This window comes from Cicer arietinum, chromosome 3 (genome assembly GCF_000331145.2).
Source record: "Cicer arietinum cultivar CDC Frontier isolate Library 1 chromosome 3, Cicar.CDCFrontier_v2.0, whole genome shotgun sequence".
Taxonomy (NCBI): Eukaryota; Viridiplantae; Streptophyta; class Magnoliopsida; order Fabales; family Fabaceae; genus Cicer; species Cicer arietinum.
Genome location: NC_021162.2, coordinates 23,367,760 through 23,390,388, shown reverse-complemented (window position 1 = coordinate 23,390,388; position 22,629 = coordinate 23,367,760). Strand labels below are relative to the sequence as shown.

At 33.5% G+C, this 22,629-nt stretch overlaps 1 protein-coding gene across 1 annotated transcript in view; it reads right to left on the bottom strand.

The window, feature by feature from the left end:
• The window catches only part of LOC101515082 (uncharacterized), a 19,278-nt gene extending 9,615 nt beyond the window's left edge, over window positions 1-9,663 (bottom strand). Inside the window, exons 1-3 of the mRNA XM_027337712.2 lie at window positions 9,378-9,663; window positions 9,171-9,285; window positions 8,520-8,631 (exon numbers count right to left, since the gene is read on the bottom strand). Of these exons, the coding sequence (XP_027193513.1) occupies window positions 8,520-8,631; window positions 9,171-9,285; window positions 9,378-9,538 (388 nt within the window). The 5' untranslated portion in view covers window positions 9,539-9,663. The remainder of the gene's footprint in view (window positions 1-8,519; window positions 8,632-9,170; window positions 9,286-9,377) is intronic.
• Between the last annotated feature and the right edge of the window lie 12,966 nt (window positions 9,664-22,629).

The window sequence follows — 22,629 nt, the reverse complement described above, 5'->3', positions numbered from 1 at the left end:
GAACCTCCTCAAGTAGTTATCCCTCTCCCACCCCCTCATATTCCTATCGAACCTGCCGAGTCTGCCCCCCAACCTCCACGACCACTACAAACATATCAGCGTCGTCGCTTATCCTCTGTTGTGCCTGTTCCTGCTCCCATTACAGACTCTCCTCCGACGCCACATCCGGATCCGGCCCTGCCACTTGAGCCTGACCTTCCCATTGCTCTTCGTAAGGATATTCGCACCACCCGTAATCCATCTCCTCATTATATTGATTTGTGTTATCATCGTCTTTCTCCTTTACATTACACTTGCTTGTCCTCCTTGTCTTCTGTTTCTATTCCTAAAACTACAGGTGAAGCATTATCCCACCCTGAGTGGAGGCAAGCAATGCTTGATGAGATGTGTGCTCTACAAAGCAGTGGTACTTGGGAATTGGTACCTCTACCTCATGGGAAGTCGGTAGTCGGGTTTCGTTGGCTTTATACAGTGAAGGTTGGTCCTGATGGTAACATTGATCGATTTAAGGCTCGTTTGGTAGCCAAGGGATATACTCAGATTTTTGGGTTGGATTACAGTGACACATTCTCACCGGTTGCCAAAATGGCATCTGTCAGACTATTTTTCTCCATTGCAGCAATTAGACATTGGCCTCTCCATCAGCTTGACATTAAAAATGCCTTTTTGCACGGTGATCTTGAAGAGGAAGTGTATATGGAGCAACCACCAGGATTTGTTGCTCAGGGGGAGTCTTCCAACATGGTTTGTCGGCTACACAGGTCCCTTTATGGTCTTAAACAGTCTCCTAGAGCTTGGTTTGGCAGATTCAGCTCGGTAGTACAAGAATTTGGTATGATCCGCAGTGAAGCCGATCACTCTGTATTTTATCATCACTCAGCTCAAGGGTGCATCTATCTTATTGTTTACGTGGATGACATTGTTATAACTGGTAGTGATCAGCAAGGAATGCTCCAGTTAAATCAACATCTCTCAAATAAATTTCAGACTAAAGACCTTGGTAAACTCCGTTATTTTCTGGGTATTGAAGTAGCTCAATCCAAGGATGGCCTTGTAATTTCACAAAGAAAATATGCTATGGATATTCTTGAAGAAACTGGCCTACTAAATGCCAAGTCAGTTGATACTCCTATGGATCCAAATGTCAAACTCCTACCCAATCAGGGGGAGCCTCTATCAGATTCAGGAAGATATAGGAGATTGGTTGGAAAATTAAACTATCTCACAGTCACTCGTCCTGACATTTCCTTTGCTGTCAGTGTGGTAAGTCAGTTCTTAAATTCTCCTTGCCAAGAACATATGGATGCTGTAATCCGGATTCTTAAATACATCAAAAGTGCACCTGGAAAAGGTCTCATTTATGAAGATAGAGGACATACTCAAATAATTGGCTACTCAGATGCTGATTGGGCAGGCTCACCCATAGACAGACGATCAACTTCCGGGTATTGTGTACTCATAGGAGGAAATTTAATATCTTGGAAGAGTAAGAAACAAAATGTTGTTGCAAGATCCAGCGCTGAGGCAGAATACAGGGCCATGGCACTAGTAACATGTGAACTCATCTGGCTGAAACAGTTACTGAAAGAACTTCAATTTGAAGAGACCAGCACAATGACATTAATATGTGATAATCAAGCTGCATTGCACATTGCCTCGAATCCGGTTTTTCATGAGAGGACCAAGCATATTGAGATTGACTGCCATTTTGTTAGAGAAAAGATTGAATCAGGTGACATCATCACCAGCTTTGTCAAATCCAATGATCAGTTAGCAGATGTGTTTACAAAGTCATTGCGAGGTCCTAGAATTAGTTATATATGTAACAAGCTAGGTGCATTTGATTTATATGCTCCAGCTTGAGGGGGAGTGTTGAATACTATATTAGAATGTAAATAAAATATATGGGCTGTAAGTATGTAAGTATTCTGGCCCGTTAGCATTACTGTAAATTAGGGTTATTTAATACCCTGTGTCTATATAAAGAGATTCCGCTGTGTAGTTGAAACACACGGGTTATTCTATATGTCTCTCAATACTCTTTATATTCAACAAGCTATTATCAATAATATTCAAATCCTTATTATTTTCTCTCAAATCCCACAACTTCAACATGGTATCTAGAGCCTATCTCGATCCTCCTTGAACGAGTTAGCCTCTATTCCGTTGCCGAGTTCACAACAGTTAGGTATAATCATAATTTCTCTTTTCCAACACGATCATTCTTTTTTCAGAAGACACCAGTTTCACTCGTTTCCGTTAAGTTCACTACTGCCTCCGTCACCGCCACTATTTTCGACGACTTTTCTAAAAAATGACCACTCCACCGCACGCGCCCATACGGGCCTTATCGTGCATTGTCGCTCTTCACCATGCGTGATAAAGTACAAACAACACTTTCTCTCTCCTTGGCGCACTCTCTAATAAAGGAAACCAATTCATACCTTGATCAACATTTGATATTCTCGTAATAATTAATAATTTCTTCATTACCAATATTTTCGAAATATGGCTTCTTTTACTCAATTTGCCATCACTTTGGTTACCCTTTTTTTGTTCCAATACCTAACAGGTTCGTATTCAACAACATTCGCAATTCTTAACAAGTGTAGTTATACAATTTGGCCTTGAATTTTATCCGGCGCTGAAACAGCACTGTTCTCCACCACCAATTTTGCACTTCAACCCGGCGAGTCCAATGCCCTCGTCGACGGTTTCAAGCTTCCGATGATGATCACGACGACAGGTTGCTCTGTGGACTTGAACGTGGGGTGTCCGACGGAGTTGAAAGTGTTGAGTAATGAGTGAGGGCGGTGGAGAGAGTGTGGCATGTAAAAGTGTGTGTGAAGCGTTTGGGGATTCGCAATATTGCGGCAGTGGCGTTTATAGTTCGCCAGATACATGTAAACCAAGTTCGTACTCGCAATTCTTTAAGAGTGTGTGTCCACGCGCTTATAGCTACGCTTATGACGATGGAACTAGCACTTTCACTTGTGCCTCTGCTGATTATACCGTCACCTTTTTCCCCACACTCTTCACAAGTTCAATCAAGTCTAGGAACAATAAATATCCAATTGGGGTTGACACGTCAAGGTACATGTGGATCGCACAGAGAACAAAGCTATGATGGTTGTTATTGCCATTGTTTTGATAGCGTTGTGGTAACTTCGTTAGTTGCTTTCTTCATCAACTTCTAAGGTCACATACCATGGCTGGTGTTGGATTTGTTTGGCTATGATTTTCGATACCTATGTCAGTCTCCATCGACACCTCAACTTGAATCATGCATAATGTGAAAAAATCTGATTATTGGCAACTTGAACAAGAGTAAAGAAGATGCAGGGTACCAGCAGGTATTGGGTGTAGTTAACATTTTGAGTTTCCTTTTTACTTTCTTGGTGCACGATTATTCTCTCTCCGACGGTTCCAGATCTACCCTTACTTTTTAATTTTGATCAACGAAAATATGCGTCCTTGTTCTGTAAATCATATTTTGTGTGTCTCTAATGAGATCACACACCTTCCTATTTATAATGATGATGCAATAATTACATTCAGTGCCTAGGAAATTGTATTGACTAGGACTACTAACAATTAGCCTAGGATGTTGCACAATCAAGGAATAATTAAAACATACACTGAATTTTAACACTCCCCTTCAAGCTAAAGCTTACTTATTATGCTTTAAACTTGTTACATCAAAACATTTAACCATTAAGCCATTATCAATAATATTCTCTAAAATCTCACAACTTAAACACTTTCTACTAGTGCAGTTTCAAGGAAAGGTTCAGATGGTTTGGTGGGATTTTTTTGGTTCTGTTGGTGTGGAATTTTTTGGTACTGTTGGTGTGGAATTTTCTATTACTTTTGATGTAGAATTTATTGGTTCGGCTCATTCAGTAGGTGCGGGATTTTCTGTTTTTGCTGCTGCAATTTTTTCGACCATCTCAAAATCCAAAAATTGGAACTCTGTTGTTTCTTTCGGGATTAAGGTATTCTCCCCATGAATTCCAACTTTGGAGTAATAAGGATGGTTCTGAAAGAAGGTTACATCCATAGTGTGATAAAATTTTGTGATTGTCGGGGAGTAACACCTATATCTTTTTTGGTGAGGTAAGTAGCCAAGAAAAATACATTTGATGGAAGGACAGCTTCCCCCCAAAAATATTTTGGTTTCCAGTAGATGCCTATTTTTCCTTTCTGCGATCCCATTTCGTTGGGAGTATCTACACGTGAACTCTGGTGGACAATTCCATGGATCTTAAGGTAGGACTCTAGTGTTGAACTAAAATATTCATGACCATTGTCAGTTCCGAGCACCTTAATTTTTGTTTAGAATTGTGTTTGCACCATGGTGTGGAAAAACTCAAATAATTTTCCATCTTCTGATTTCTCTTTCATGAGAAATATCCATGTGACTCTTGTGTGATCATCGATGTAATAAACCATTTAGCACCAGTAATGTTGCTAACCCGAGATGGCCCCAATACATCATTGTTAACTAAGGAGAAAGGTTGAGAGGGTTTATATGGTTTAGGTGAGTATGTGTTTCGAGTATGCTTGAATAACTGACATACTTCACATTGAAAATTCCTTAGATTTTTACTAAATAATGAGGGAAATGTTTTCTCTACGTACATGAGATATGGGTTACCTAATCGATAGTGCCACAACATTACAGACTCCTCACTATTTGGAGAAACCACTGCACAAGAATTGGCTTTGAGTTCTTTGGAGGAATCTTCAACTTGCAAGTAGTAGAGTCCAACACACTCTTTAGCACTATCAATTGTCTTACTTGACTCCAAAATTTGAAAATCACACAGGTTGGGAAAAAATTTAGCAACACATCTCAAGTCTTTGGTCAATTTGCTAATAGACACCAAGTTCCAAACAAATTCGTGCACATACAATACAGAAACCAGAGTAATATTTTTTGAAATAACAACAGAACATGTAGCAGTAACTTTTGACAAGGTACCATCATCAATCTGAATAGTGGAGTTATCATGACGAGTAGAATAATTGTCAAAAACTATTATATCTCCAGTCATGTGATTTAAGGTTCCTGAATCTATGATCCATGATTTTGGTTTTCCTTGGCTAGTGTGTAAGGCATGTAGAAAATTACCTTTTGTGCTACTATAGCTGTACCACATTTTTCTATAATAAGAACAGTCTGTTGGAGCATTTTCTGCAAAGCCTCTATTAATTATTTGCTGAATGGAGATGGATCTTGTTTCTCTTCCATTTCTTGTGGGTTGTGTGTTGCATTTCCTTTGTTGTCTCTGTTGCAGAATGGTTTTGTCATCTCCCATTGAAGGTAGTTTTGGCCATTCAACTTGTGGCCAGTGATGAGAAGTTCAGATCTAATACCATGCGGAAAAGTGATTGTTCACTTGATGATGAAACTTATTATATAAAGAGTATAAATAGTACAACTAAATTTAATTATGTATAATCAAAATAGAGCTAGAAATCAGGAAACTGATTCCCTATAAATGCTATCCTAAAAGGAATGAAAATAAAACTGAAATCATAATTAATACATACTAATAACTAAACAAATCAGAATCTTATGATTCTGATTTTTGATTTTATTTGTTAAATTTCTGAATGCTTGAGAGAGACTCAGCAAGAGCATCTATTTATATACATGATAAGTACAATTTACAAGAAGAGAAATTATAACTAGCATTAACTTCTAAAGTACAATGAATCTAAAAATGTAATGAACCCTATGATATAATGAATTCTTATTGCATTTGCAAAGTGGAATATTAATATATTCTATTACCAACAATAATCCTGTGGTTTATTAGATGAAATACAAAGCAGTTACAACTCCGTTGTATTAGTAGTTTCAGTTTTCTGTCCTTCTATTCATTATTCGTTTGGTTGTATTTAAACAGGCACTTATCAGGAAGTGGGTGATGCTCTACATTCCACCAACGCCACTACCTTCCTGTCCACATCTCCCCCCACAACTTCTCTCACTGATTCTGTCTTTTCTACCACAACCTAATCTTCCTCTAATATCAGAACCTGTAGCAGTTTGTCGACACATTCATGGCCTGCCCCAAATATTTCATTCCAACAAAAACACATACCCATCCTAGATCTGTCCTATATCTCTTCATTAGTTAGTCTCTGTAATCTTCTGAAGGAATTTATAGTTTTTTGAGACTATTTGATTACCTCCTTGAGCACTCCCTCTTGTATTTGGTTGAACTTGATTTTTGTTTCCCAATTCCTGTGACGGTTCTGGAATTGCTTGTGCTTCCCCATGTACATCCCTCTTTGATAGCTCTCTGCACTACAGTTGTTGATCACCATATTCTCTGTCTCAATTCTTTGTGCATAATTCATCACTTCCAGAAGTGTATCCAATTGATCTAATTTTAATTCCGCTCGTAACCTCCTTCAGACCGTTCCGGAACATTCCTTTAAGATAATTAGGATCGGCACTGCGCAGAGGACCAGCACAGAGCTCGAATTGCTTGCTGTACTCCTCTACAGATCCGGTTCGTATGAGACTCATCATAAATTCGTAGGTACTCTGTCATTGACCATTGACCAGTTGAAACCTCTTCACCATAGCTACGCAAAATTCCTCTAATGTAGGATTAAACGTACCATATATAAACGTACCATATTCCCACCACGGAAACTATGTGAGAGCCTATTAGGATATAGGATAAGAAAGAGTTTGTTAGGATTTGAGTTAAGGAGTTAGCTAGGGAAGTTATTATTAGTTAATGAGTTAGTTAGGATTTGAATATTGTAAAGTTGTGAATATAGTAGAAACTCTATTGTGAAGGGGAAATCCTTGGAGGAGAGATTTCTCTCCTATTTGTCAATGAAAGTGTTCTTTCTTTGGAATCCAATTCTTGGGTTCCTAACAATTAATCTGACCCGCCGAACTTGCAAGGAGTGCTAGGGATGCCAGCGATGGAAGACATGTTGGCCATAAAGGCAGCAGTGATGCCAAGATTTGACGGAAGCAGTGATGCTTATTGGTGGTTGATCCAATTATTCAGTATCTTAAAAGCTCAAAAGAATCGTGAGGAAAAATGGCTATCATGGGTTTGGTTGGGATTGGATGGAGAAGCCTAACCATGGTGGTTTTCTTGGAGGACAACTATCAAAATGTGGAGTTCTCCTTTGAGAAGGCTTTGCTCATGAAATTCAAACCAGAATATGGGGTTTATCTTCAAGATTCTGGGGAAGAAGAACTAGTGGAAAAAGTATAATTCAACAAAGGAAAAGAATCAAAAGAGGAGGTGCAGCCCCCCAAAAAAGTGCAAGAATAATTGGAGCCAGTGATGATGGAGGGCTGGAGAACAAGAACAAGAAAAATGAAGGTCTGAAGCAAGAACCAGAAACAAGATAAGAAAAGTAAGAGTTCTGTTGACATGTTGGCAAGCAATGAGCAAGGAAAATTTGATCCAAACAGAATGTTCACCTAGCATTGAAGATAAGGGGTACCACAATAAAGCCAAGAAGAAGAGCAAAGAAGGAGCAGAGGTGGAGTGCAAACCACCGTTAAGTTAGCGAAAACCATTTTCTTGGTGGTCAAAATGAGTTGAAGGAAGAAGGGACAAATCAAGATGGTAAAAGAGAAGTCAAATGGGACAACAAGCAACCAAGTCACAAGGGAGTAGAAGTAGAAGATAACGTAGCAGTGTAAAGCAATATCGAACAATTTTTCAGATATATCTTCAACTTTTCAGCAACGGGTTGTGGGGTGGGGGGGAATGATTTTTGTTTCAAGTTTCAACAACTATTCAAAGTTTCAAACTGAAGATTTTTTTTTAGTAGATTGCAACCTCGAGGACAAAGTTTTTTTGAGGAGTGTATTGTTAGGATATAGGATAAGAAAGAGTTTGTTAGGATTTGAGTTAAGGAGTTTGTGAGGGAAGTTATCAATTAATGAGGTAGTTAGTTAGTTAATGAGTAAGTTAGGATTATCATGTATAAATATGGAGGTTTTGGAGTAAGAAAGCGTATTTTTTTTAAGCTAAAAATTTATTAAAAAGAAAAAGAAAACAACTGGGGGACATGAATATTGAAAATATGTAAACAGAGTAGAAATTATATTGTGAAGGGGAAAACCCTTGGAGCATAGGAAACCAATTCTTGGGTTTTTTACAGAGCCTTTTCTTCAATTGCAACCATTGCCACATGGAGCTTTTCATCCTTGTTCGTGATCTTAGGAGAAAAATACCTTTAGACTTTGTTAGACCAATCATAAGCGTTGTCATAGGAGAATATACGAATTTCCAGTTTTGTCGACCACTCATTCCATACTCGTATCTCATCCGATTCTCGGTCTCTTACAGTCTCTTACACCACTACCTCCATTGTTAATAAAAATGAAATGCAAGACATAGAAAATAAAATGCAGACTTAAGATATAGTATATCATCACGATAATTAACACTATAACATAAGCAGGGTTGTAAATCTAACACATTTACCAAAAGGACTAAAATATATATAATGAAATTCCAAACCTTTGCACTCTGGAATGTCAATTACGTTATGAGTACCCTCCTCATAAAGCCCAATGAGAGGGTTAGTTGAAGAACCACGCACCGCCAATTTCGCACGGCACCTCCAACCCCACTGCAAAAATAACCCAAAATACCAAAACCAAGTAAGTTTCTTATGTTTCATAAAAAATAGTCCTATGTAGCACATACACTTTCAAATTGAAGGTGTGTCCAAACACCGAAATAACACTGTCACTTGTGATTACATAAAATATTTACTTTTATTTTCTCAAACTATTATCGATTTGTGTGTTTCAGTGTCAGTCTTGTGTCTAGTGTCGGATAGTAAATGTCTTAGTGCATCATAGGAAAAAAGTTAAAAGGAGAAGTACTGTCATTAGTGATTAGATAAAATAATTACTTCAATTTTCTCAAATTATTACCTATCTGTGTGTTTCGGTGTCTTGTCAAACGTGGGACACTAAATATCTTAGTATTTCATAGAGAAAAAAAATGTTAAAAGGAGAAATACTGTCACTTGTAATAACATGAAATTATTATTCTCTATGATTTTGTAAAAGCTACCGAGTGAAATAGTAACATTATGAAAAAAGGTTAAAAAGTGAAATAGAATATAGTTAGTGAATTCAGAAGAGGATTTAACGAAGATACCAGTTTGCAGGTATCAAAGGTGAAATCCGTGACCCCATATTTCCGAAAGAAATTGGTAGCGTCTTCCAATATTACAGGACGGTGTAGGTTATGCTCGTGCGTGCACCCCGAACACCTGAAATAAAAAATAAAAAATAAAAAATAAAAAATAAATAAAAATGTAAATAATTGAGTGAAAAGAGGATAATAATCTGTTTGGAAGCGTACGATTGGAAATGAGGGCAATGAAGTGCGCAAGTTAGCGGCGCGGGTTGTGGAGTTGAGGAAAGAGGGGTTGCTGTGGAGAATTGAGGAGGAGGGGGAAGGGTGGTGGCGTGACAGGTGAAGCGAGGGAAGGACGGCGGAGCTGTGAATAGTCGGAGAGTCATTTTCCGGTTTGGAGTTTGGAGGCGGGAATGGATAATAAATTACTACTAATTACGAACACGGAGTTTGAAAATATCTGCTGTTGCGGTTTAGCCAAAGCATGGATACCCTACAACAAAGTTTTGAAAACCGGTGTTCTACGGTAGACCTCCTATTAAACAGGTTATAATTCTACCAAATTTTTCAACAAGTGTTAGTTACGTTTAATTGATCTTTAATTTTTAAATTGTTGAATTGTTTTTGAAAAAATAAATTTAAAATATTATAAAAAAGTAGATTTTTTAATTTTAAATATATTAAATATAAATATTGTAAATTCAAAAAAAAAAATATAAAAATTGAATTTTAAACTCATTTTTTGTGGAGGAAGTTTTTAAAATGCTATAAATATATCTGAAAAAAATCGTTTAACAATATTTGTTGATATTTGAATAGGAATGAAAACTGTTTAAATAATAATTTTGTAGGGATTAAAAATAAAATTTTAAAATTTTATAAATATGAAATACTTATTTAACCTATTATATAATTTAACTATTTTTATATATTAAATTAAATAATATTTAACAAAATATATAACATAAATAAGTCATTAATTAAAAATTACGAATTATTTTGTTAAAAATTAAAGGTAAAAAAATCTCAATATAATGTTGTTTTTAAATTTAAACTATCTTTTTTTAACAAAAAAGATCTCAACATAATGTTGTTTTTAAATTTAAACCGTCTTTTTAACAATTGTCTTAAAAATACAAAATTGAATTGAAAAAATAAATCTTAAATTTATAAAAAGTTTAATAAACTTTTTCAATACAATATTTTTTATAGGAAGGGAGTTATGAAGGGAATGTTGATGGGCAGAGACGTGTTTGGTTCTAAAGAGGGGAAAAGATGAGAGGGACTTTAAGGATTGTGTGTTTGGTTCAAGGAGAGTGAAGAAATTTTAAATGGTTTTTAAGTTATATTGACTTCCTCCCCAAAGTCTATATTTTGATATATATTTTATGTTTTACAACAACAACAAAAATATGATAGTATATATTCATCTATCATGTTGGTTTTTCAATTTTTTAAAATATCAAATATATATAAAAATATAGACTTAATCATCTAAAGTTTTTGCTCAAAAACTCTCCAAATTATAAATAGACCCTTATGGTGTGTTTGGTTGAAGTTGGATAGAGGGGAGGAGAGGGGATATTTTAGAGGAAATGTGTTTGGTCAATTTTTATGAGGGGAGAGAAGCAAAAACTCTCATAAAGTGATTTTTGTTCTCTCTTCATTTAGGAGGAAGTCGGAGGGGAGAGAGGGGTTGCATATAACTAAAAATTATTTCAAATATCTCCTTACCCTTGAACCAAACACAAAACTATTAAAGTCTATCATCTACCCTCTCATCTTCTCTTTTGAACCAAGCATGTCTCTACTTCCCTCCCCTCCTCTCGCATCCCCTCCCTTCCTTTAAATTTGATTTTACTCTCCCTCCATTTTGGCGGAATTTTGCTCTCCTCCCATCCCATCTCCTCTTTAAAATATGAATCAAACAAACTTCTTTAAAATATTACACCTCCCCACCAAAATCCTTTAACCAAACACCCTTAATCAATGCCCTAAAGATACTCATTCGTATTTTCAAATTCAATATATTGTTATGCATAGTATTTAGTTAGACTTTTAATTTATTTATTTTTTAGTTAGACTTTTGAGAGAATAGCTTTGAATGGTTAAGTCTATATTTTGATATATATTGAAGTAGCAATATCAATTTACAAGAAAATGGGGTTTGAATTGTAAATTCACCCTTTTAAAAATTCCTCTTAAAAACTTTAGAAAATAACTCAAGATTAATCTTGGTTGTGAAAACAGAAAAACAGATAATGTTCTTGTTTTTAACCAGAAAACAAAGAACGTTCTTGGTTAGTTAAAATCAGTAATTTAGTTTATGTATTTAACTTGATAATCAATCAGACTAAAAGTAAATAGATAAGGGGAGAGATACCACACAAGGATACATTTTCCATTTTCCAGATTTTGTTAAGAATGTTCTCCATTTTTGTTTGTTCAGTTTCTTGCCTTTTTATGTTGATTTCTTTGTTTTGTTTAAATCCTATCTTTAAATTAATACACTAAAAAGCACAAGTTAAATTAACATAACATTTAGAATCATAATTAACATTATTAATTAATTTTTTGTTTGTTTTCATCAAAACATTAAATTGAGATTTTGTCTCAACAATCTCCCTCTTTTTGATGATGACAAACATGTTAATTTAGATTTTAATTTTGATTCTAATTTTAATCATAGAGAGCTTTAAAAGCTCTTCCTTAGAATATGCTTCAGATTTTTGAACCAAGAAAATAATGAGTAGAGTCCAGTTTTAAGAAAAATAACATTTTCTAAAAAGTTCCCCCATAATATTTTGAAAATGATATCCTTCAAAATTCTAAAACACAAGTAAGATGAGATGAATGTGAGCAAGATCATGCTTACCAGTAAAAAATAGATCCATTTTTCATTTTTAAAACTAGACAGAGTTAGCGCATATAGGGAAACAAAGATAAGATGAATGTGACAATATGTCAAATATAACTTTTCTCTTTACAAAATATTCTTATGCTAATAAAGTTTGTGTTTTTCAAAACTAATTTTTTGAAAAGTTTCAAGGAGATTTGTTCACATAAAAAATTGTTTTTAAAGACATAAAGAGGAGAATTTGTAGAAAATGATTTGAGTTCCATGAATGAATTAAGAAGTAATCATGATCAGGATATACCTTGATAAGATCCAAAGAAGCACTTGAATTAGACAAGAGTACAATGTGAATATATGCTTCTTCTAAAGGAAACTTGAATATCATTTATGTATTTCAGAGGTAAATCAATCATTGTAATTACACTTCCAACAACAGCTTTGGCACATATCTTCCAATTAGTTTTATCGTTCTCCAGCTTTTATGAGGAGAAAGAAACGGATATTGTTTATCAATCTCGGTTTCCTAGGAAGCATTTTGTTGTTGTTGTTGTCCAAAATGTTTGTCTTCATCATCTCCTTTGCTTTAATGTTTCCAAAGGTTATAGACACTCCAAATTTTTGTAATGAGAGGTGGCGTCATAATGTTCAATTCTTATGTAATGCGCATGCCTTGTCTATGTATCGATGTTCTTTCTTGATTGTTGGATGATGTTCCTACATCATAAGTTAGTAATGACTTTGGTACCCATATTTGTTTGGGTCCTTGATAGTTAGTATATCTTCTTTTAGAAAGTTCTGAAGCATTTAATTGTTGATCTTTGAATTGATTTCGAAATCTGGCTTTTAAGGGGTTTTAATCTTGAATTTGAAGAAGTTCCAGATTGTTCTCCTTTTTTCATACTTTATGGAGAAAGTTCTGCTTTTGTTCCATAACGTTCTCCGTTTTGAGAACAACTAGAAGAACGTTCTCCTTTCTGCAGATTTTTCAAAACTGGTTCAGCTTTATTTGCAGAACGATCTTCCGTTTAAAAAACCTTTTGCTTTTAATCTTTTCATCTTTTTTTTTAAAGTAACAAGCAAATTCCAGATGTCCAAGTTTCTTACAATATGAACATTTGGTTTTGCATTTATCCTCTTTTCTTTCCGAAACAAAATTTTTTTTATATATTTTCGTTTTTTGAGTTTTATCAAAACCAAGACCAGCTTTATCAAATATTCCCACTTGAGATCCCATGATTTTTTGAAAGGTTTAAGTAGCTTTAATAAAATTTGACAAGTCATTTCTAAGAAGTTCATTTTCAGTTTAAGCAGAACGTTCTCCGTTTTCGTTGCAGAACGTTCTTGATTTTCATATTCATTATTTTCCTTAAAATGAGATTCCTGCATGTTATAATGATGTTTTTTAGTTCATCAATCATAACCTGAGATTTCTCTTTTTCCCTTTTTTCTTTTAAAACTTGATCCTTTAAAGAGCTACATTTTTTAACAAGCAGATTTGAATCATTAAGTAAGCTATCAAAATCATTTTCAATTTCTTTACATAAAAGACATGGTTCAGAATTTATTACCTCCTTGTCTTCAGTATCTGCCATTAAACATAAGTTGGCTTCTTCAGGTTCCTCTGTTTTTGATTCATCAGAATCATCCCAGGTCACCATCATGGATTTTTTCTTGTAAGGGAACTTTTTTGATACTCTTTTGTTCAAGGGACATTCAGTTTTATAAAGTCCTTGTTTATTGCATCCAAAACATGTGATTTGACTTTTTTCTACCTATATTTTGAAGTTTTCCTTTTGATTTGAAAATCCCTTTTCTCAACATTCTTTGTATCTTTTTTGTAAGAACAACATCTTCTTGTTCGATTTCTTCTAAGTCCTCACTTGGAGTTTCTTAAGATGTTTTCAAAGTTATTGATTTGCCCTTTTTGATTGGTATGTCCTATTGTAGCAACACCTCATGTGCTCGTAATGTTCCAATCAGTTCCTCTAGTCCGAGTGCGTTAAGATTCTTTGTCTGACTTATGACTGTCACCATTGGTCTCCATATTATTGGAAAACATCTCATGATCTTTCTTACTCTATGTTGTACTGAGTATGCTTTCCCTAAGGAGCGTATTTCATTTACAATGGTTGTGAATCTTAAGTACATTTCATCAATGGTTTCTCCTTCATTCATTTCAAAGAGTTCAAACTTTCTTATGCATATATCAATCCTTGTTTCTTTCACATGGTTGGTTCCTTCGTGATGAGTTTGTAATGTGTCCCATACTTCTTTAGCAGTTTTGTATTCATCAACTCTTTCGCTTTCTTCAATGCTTAAAGCACAAGATAAGAATAATTGAGCTTTTGAGTTTAGAAGTACATTAGATTTTTCTTCTGATTTCCAATTTGCTTCTTTATTTTCAGCAGAGGTTGAATTATTTTGGTCGACTCTTGGTATGAAATCTCCATCCCTAATGATATGACATATTCCTGTATCTTGAGATTTCAGGAACAGCTGCATTTTGTTTTTCCAGAAATAGTAGTCTGTCCCATCAAAGTAAGGTGGTATGTATGATGACCCTCCTTCAACAATGTACATATCTTTTAACATTTTTCTTCTAGATCTTTTTCTCAAACACTTGCTAGGTGTTCAACTTTAGAGACCGAACTCTTATGCCAATTGAAGTAGCAATGTCAATTTACAAGAAAAGGGGTTTGAATTGTAAATTCGCCCTTTTAAAAATTCATGTAAAAAAACTTAAGAAAATAACTCAAGATTGATCTTGATTGTGAAAACAGAAAACATAGAACGTTCTTGGTTTTAACTAGAAAACAGAGAACGTTCTTGATTAGTTCAAATTAGTAATTCAGTTTATGTATTTAACTTAATAATCAATCAGACTGAAAGTAAATACATAAGGGAAGAGTCGTTGGTAGTGCTCTGTCATTTTTGACCAAAACCAATATATATGAATAAAAATATTCCAGCCTTTGAACACTTTGTGAAATCTGTTTGACTGGGCATTTTTCTTCGTTCTTGATCATATTTCTTTGTTCTTAATGATCCTTTATACCTCATATATAATTGTTGATGATATTGCTTCGATCTCGATATTTGATTCTGCCAAAACAGCTTGGAGAATTATGACAGTCTGCTGGAGAATGATGTTGAAAATTCTGGAGACTGATATGATCATTCTGGAGAAAGATCTGATCATTCTGGAGACTGATGAGAATTTTCTGCAGATTGACGTTATCATTCTGTAGATTGATGTTTAAAATGTTGGAGAATGATGTTAACATGTCGGAGATTAATGTTAACATGCCGGAGAATGATGTTTGCATGTTGGAGATTATTGTCAACATGTTGGAGAATGATCAAAATGTTGTCAAGAATGTTCTTCGTTCTTGACAGTCAAGTTGGAGAAGGTTCAGATCTGTTTGGTCTTGCTAATTCATGATCTTCTCTCTTTGTGATTCGAGTAGTTTCTTTGAATATGATCATCTCAGTTTGGTTCCTTGCCAAGTGCTGATGATATAGATGTAAAATTCAGAGGCTAAAACTTTTTTCAACTAGTGGAGATTGATTGATTTTGGAGTTGTGATGATCATTCTTGAAACTGGAGAACATTCTCTATTTTCCAGATTTTGTTAAGAATGTTCTACTTTAAAATCATTTAAAATATCTTCTCACTCTTTGACCTAAACACAACCATTAAAATATTTCATCTCTATAAAAAATTTAACTGTAGATGTTCCTATATAAAATTTCCTATAAAAACTTAAGATTTTAACTCAAGATTGATCTTGGTTGTGAAAACAGAAAATGGAGAACATTCTAGGTTAGTTAAAATCAACAATTTAACTTATCTATTTAACTTGATAATCAAACAGACTGAAAGTAAATAGATAAGGGAAGAGATACCACACAAGGATATATCTTTGTTCACCCAACTTGGGCTACGTCCAGTCCTTATAACAGTGAGAAGATTTTCCATTAAGTGTTCAAACGAAGAACAATCTCGGTTTTACACTAGCAATTTAGATCAACCTTGATCTATTATAAAGTTAAACCTTTCCACCCATAAAAGATTTCATACAGGTCCACTATCAATCTTTAGATAGGAGTTTACACTTCACTTTTTAACCTTAAAATGAATTTTTACAAACTACTCAAACTATACTCAACGCTTATAGTCTTGAGTTTACACGATTATGATTTAAAGTGCTTTGTCATAATCTGAGAAAGCTCAACACTTTTTTGAGTTTTGATTCTTTTGACATAGAAATATAATAGAATGATTCTAGGAATCAAATAAGAAAAATCAAAACTGATTCTATGTATGTGAGTGAAAGACTTTAAAGTATGAGTGTAAGTAAGTGATGGATTTTTTAGCACTTGAAGTTCTAATTTTTCCTTGAGCTTGGCCTTCCTTTTATAGGCTTTAGGAAGATTGATGACAACCAAAAGAGTCGTTGGAAAGGGCTCTACTGTCATGTGTCAGATTTAACCAAAGACCGGACTTTATTAATTAAAAAATGTTCATGTCTTTGAATATTCTGCATTATGTTTCTGTGATGGGAATGACTAGTCTGAAGCTTCTCATTCTTAGACAACTTTGAGTGTGTTTAATGATCCTTTGATTCTCAGATAAATGATTGATGTGTTCAATTCAAGACAATGTTTTGATTCGCACAAAACAAACTAGAGAATGATGTCAATCTGCTGGAAAAAGATTGTTGAGCATTCTGAAGATCGTTTAATCATTCTGAAGACTGGTATGCTCATTCTGGAGACTGATATGATCATTCAGGATACAAATCTGATCATTCTGGAGACAGATCTAATCATTCTAGAGACTGATCTTATCATTCTTCTTTTTTCCTTGAATCATGGACCTTTAACTATTTATGCATGTTTCTCAAGTATGTAGTTGAAGCATATGTTTCAAGAACGTTCTTCATTCTTGACAGTCAAGATGGAGAATAATTAGTCTTGTTTGAACTTGCTTGATTCATCATATTCCATAGCTTTTCTATGTTGTATTTTGAGTTGATTCTTCGTTGAGAAGCATCCTTTATAATCGTTGAAGAGTACTCATTATATGATTGTGAAATCCAGAAGCAATGATTGTGAAATCCATAATCAATTTCTTCTTCAACCATGATAGACAACATAGTTTTGATTTGATTTTGAGGGTGATCATTGATTGTTCTCCAGCTAGAAATGTCGATTTACAAGAAAGAGGGGTTTGAATTCTAAATGTTCCTATTTAACATTTCCTATAAAAACTTAAAATTTTAATTCAAGATTGATCTTGGTTGTGAAAACATAAAACAAAGAACGTTCTTGGTTTTTTACCAAAAAACGGAGAACGTTCTTGGTTAGTTAAAATCAACAATTTAACTTGATAATCAAACAGACTGAAAATAAATAGATAAGGGAAGAGATACCACACAAGGATATATCGTGGTTCACCCAACTCGGGCTACATCTAGTCCTCAAACTGTGAGATTTTTCACTAAGTGTTCAAACGGAGAACAATTTGATTTTACACAACCAATTCAGATCAACCTTGATCTGTTATAAAGTTAAACCTTTCCACACAAAAAAGAGTTCAAACAGGTCACCTATCAATCTTTAGATAGGAGTTTACACTTCACCTTTTAACCATAAAATGATTTTTTACAAACTATACTCAACACTTATAGTCTTCAGTTTTCATGATTATGATTTAAAGTGTTTTGTTAGAATCTGTGAAAGCTCAACACTTTTTTGAATTTTGGTTCTTTTGACATAGAAATACAATATAATGAATCTAGGAATCAAATGAGAAAAATCAGAACTGATTCTATGTATGTGAGTGAGAGACTTTTAAGTATGATTGTAAGTAAGTGATGGATTTTCTTAGCACTTGAAGTTCTAATTTGAGCTTGGCCTTCACTTTATAGGCTTTAGGAAGGTTGATGACATCCAAAAGAGTCGTTGGAAAATGCTCTGCTGTCATGTGTCAGATTTGACCAAAGACCAAACTTTATTAATTAAAAAATGTTTATGTCTTTGAATATTTTGCGTTTTGTTTCTGTGATGGGAATGGTTGGTCTGAAGCTTCTCATCCTTGGACAACTATGATTGTGTTTAATGATCCTTTTATCCTCAGATATATGATTGATGTGTTCAATTCAAGACAGTGTTTTAATTCGCGCAAAACAAACTGGAGAATGATGTCAATCTGCTGGAGAATGATGTCAATCTGCTGGAGAATGATTGTTGAACATTCTGGAGACTGTTTAATCATTCTAGAGACTAATAATCATTCTGGAGACTGGTCTGATCATTCTGGAGACTGATCTGATCATTCTGGAGACAGATCTGATCATTCTGGATATTGATGATCATTTTAGAGACTGATTTGATCATTCTTCATTTTTTCCTTAAATGCTTATATGTGGACAATATTCCATTGACCTTTCATTATATGTGCATGTTTCTCAGATATGTAGCTGAAGCATATGTTTCAAGAACGTTATTCGTTCTTGACAGTCAAGTTGGAGAATGACCAGTCTTGTTTGAACTTGCTTGATTCATCATATTCCATAGCTTTTCTACTTTGTATTTTGAATTGATTCTTCGCTGAGAGGCATCCTTTATATTCGTTGAAGAGTATTGATTATATGATTGTGAAATCCAGAAGCAATGATTGTGAAATCCAGAAGCAATGATTGTAAAATCCAGAAGTAATGATTGTAAAATCCATGAGCAATTTCTTCTTCAACAAAGGAGATCATTTGTTCTTGAAATTTCAGAACTATGGAGAACGTTCTCCGTTTTCCAGACTTCTATCAAGAGCGTTCTTCGTTCTGTTTGTTGATTTTTGCTTTCTCTTTAATGTAATTTTGCTTGTAATGCTTGGCACATATCTTTGATTAACACACTCAAACACACATGTTAAATATCAAAACACTTAGAATCATAATTATAAGTCTTAATTAACTTTTGTTTAGTTATCATCAAAACATTAATTTTGGATTTTGTCTCAACAACACCTCCCCTCCAAATTCCTCTAACCAAACGCCCTTAATCAAATCCCTAAAGGTACTCATTAGTATTTTCAAATTCAATATGTTGTTTTGCATAGTATTTAGTTAGACTTTTAAATTATATATTTTTTATTCACGTAATTGTAGTTGGAATATTACTTTTCCTTTTCACGATAGGAGTGTGATTACACTTTTATGATAAAAGTAGTCTTTTCGATTTTCAATATTCACATTGCAATATAATGAGAGAGAGAAACACAACTTTTAATTGAGGAGGGTGAAAACAAATTAAATAGAAACTTTAAATATTCTCTTCAACAGCCATTTTTTACTTCTTGAGTTTTTTAGCACCCATTTTTTCTTCCTTTTTACTTCAAAAACAAAAATGTTTAGGAAAACTATCCAAATAAAAATCATTGGTTTAAGGTTGGTTCAGTGAGTTTCACGTTGGTTTTTTGTTTGAGCAGTTATGTGGTGCATTTAGATCGGATAATAGGTTGATTCTCAATTCAACTAATTAAATTGATCGATTAAGTTCGATTTTCAAAATATTGCCTATTATAACTTTTGTTCGGACTTTATTTACTGAATTTTGGATTATTATCTATTTTTTAAAATTGGAGGGACAAAAAGAATTAAAAAAAAAATCAGCATACACTATTGGTGTAAGATGTTTTACGTTATAGATAAATCACAACTATTCATATGTATCTTTTGAAATATTCATTGTTAAATCAAATATTTTTAATGATTCCATGATTGTGATTGACTGTTAGTTTAAAAAGCTTTTACGTTGACAGTGTATGTAAATTATATATTAGCTACCTAATAGACCAAGTATTTTATGAATTAAAAACATCAAATTCTATTAACACTAGCTGTAATATCTCTACACGTTGTGCGTTAATCAAGCCAAATGCTGCTACAACCTGCAATTTTATGCGCCAACGCAATGCTAATCACAAACAACGAAAGAGTAAATCATTGAAATCATGTTAATACTATAATACATGTAAGTACGAACACGCACAAACATCAAGATTTGTTGGAATTTAAACACTAAGTGCTGGAACTTAGAGCTAGTATTGTGTGAATTAAAAAACTAAATAAGTGCCACATAAGAAAAATATCACACACTAATAAGGATGAGGTTTGACTTTTGAGATGTGTCCCAAGGGATACCCAATTTTGTGAAAGCGAGAGAACACACTTAAACAACCAACCACAGCGCGTCGTTGCTGTTTGTCTGAGTGTGTGATTGGGCTAAGTGATGTATTATTTTTCAGTAACCAAAAAAATAAAATAAAAAATTAATATTTATTTTAATGTGTGCGTTTTTCTCTCTTTGATAATTTTCGACACTATTTTTTGTGTGATGATTGAGTCCTCCACTAGGTTAAACTTCTCCTTATCAGTTATTACTTGATTGAGTCTTCCTCCACTTCCCTTCGATTTCGTAGGTCATTTTTAGTGAACTGGTCTCATTACTTCCCTTTACCAATAAATTGTCCCTTTAGATTTTCGATTGATCATCGTACCATATTTTTGAGTGGTTGCAAAACCCTAAGACTTCTATTTTGGATCCAACCCAAAATAAGTCATAAATTATTGTATTTAGTTAATCCCCTTTAATTAAATACAAACTATTAATTAAATTAAATCATATTTAATTCAATTAATTGTCAACTCTTATTTATTCAATCAAATCGAATTTAATAAATAAATATGTTAATGTATAAAATCATATTTAATACGATTAACATATAATTTAATCAAATTTTATTTAATTTAATCATTCATTCTGCTATCAATACTCTATGTGTGAGACCCTTGTAGGTTCACACTGAAATGGTAATAATATTAAAATATTATATATAGTTTATATAATATAAAATATTATAAATAATGATTGATATCTAGCAATGTATCATTCCTACCCAAGTCATGAGAAAATCTGTGATGCAGTTTAAAGTTTACCGCGACCACTATTTAGTGTATCGTAATTCTCACTTCGTCCAAATTTAATTGAACACAAGACACAATATGTGTCATCCTTGCAATGTTCAATTCTTTATTTCTCGATCTCATAGTTGATGCGTAAAACTAATGGACTGAATATCACATATCGGCGTGCTCTAGCATGGTCATGCATTTCCACGGTCTTACTTCATTGATATTCCAAAGACATAACTCCTATTATGTAGGATGGTCACATCCTATCTACATCACTCACAAGGTCTCACGATTAATAATATAATAAATGATGTCTTGTACATATATCTAAAATTAGATATATGAATTAAATTCATAATACAAATAATAATTTATGTAAAATAGATTGACTCTAGGACTTACATCAACATAATGCTATATGTCTTTATTTTCCAGTCAAAAGAACACTTTTTTAGTTATTTTGAGTGATAACTTTGTTCTCTTGATTATTCTTCCATCATTCTCATGTGTAAAAAACTTAATAAATAATTCAATATTGAAATGATTTCTTCTTCAAAATTGAAATGACTCATTTTGCTAAACTGATATAATTTTTTTTTTTGTGCAATAAATATGTTCACCACGAGAACATTTCATCAAAGTTGACCATGTTCTCTTCTATATGCTAGGATTATATCCTCTTGGTTAGCCATCCTCAAAAACTTTTGTTGAAGCAATACTTTTCACAATTTGTCTTGGTGTTTGCACATGATGTGTCTTTTCCATTGAGTCTCTTTGAGATGCTCTAATATTGGAAAGAATGTATTTATCATGAGTATGATCATTCATTGATGTTGTAGTGTGGAAAATAACCAAAAATGAAGTTGTTTCCTCTGAAATGACAATGATGACATAGTTCACTACTTTCAATGATATGACAACAAGATACCACCTTTGATCTATGTTTTACAAATGCAACGTGTAACTACTCTTGTATTTTTGTTGATGATCCAACATAGTAACATCATTTTCCTTTGATCATCTTTTTATGTTTAACATTCTTTTCTTGAGAGACTTTTGTAGAGATGACACTTAAAATTGATTTTGTCCTGATGTAGCATATCTTCAAAGTTCATTGTGAGTTTTGTCACAAAGATTTAACCATAGACTTGTATAGCTTCAATGTACGAGAACGTTTTAAACTTTTAGATAATATTTTGAACATCATAATTTTAAAGAGCTATTTTCAAATCATCACAAGCTTGCAAAATTATTGTTGTAATCTTTTGATGATGCTTTTATTATTTAGTAGATATTGTGTGTATGTTGATGTGAGTGACTTCTAGTTTATCCAAGAAAGATCCATATTAAAATAAATTCGTATTTGAGTGTTTTTGGTTATATTGTTATTAAAAACGTGTTGTTGAGTCTGTTAGTTCCCTTTTATTTATGAATAAAAATACTAAAATCATATTCTCAAGAGTGAAATATTTTTATTTAACTCGTGTAAATTTTTTCGAAAATCAAAACTGATTTTTCTCAGCGTTAAATATTGACGCACATTTTTGCCTTTTCAAATTTTAAAACATCTCCTACTTTGACGAAAGTTCTTATTCAAGTTTTTTAGTGTTTTAAGACTTGATATATATATATATATATATATATA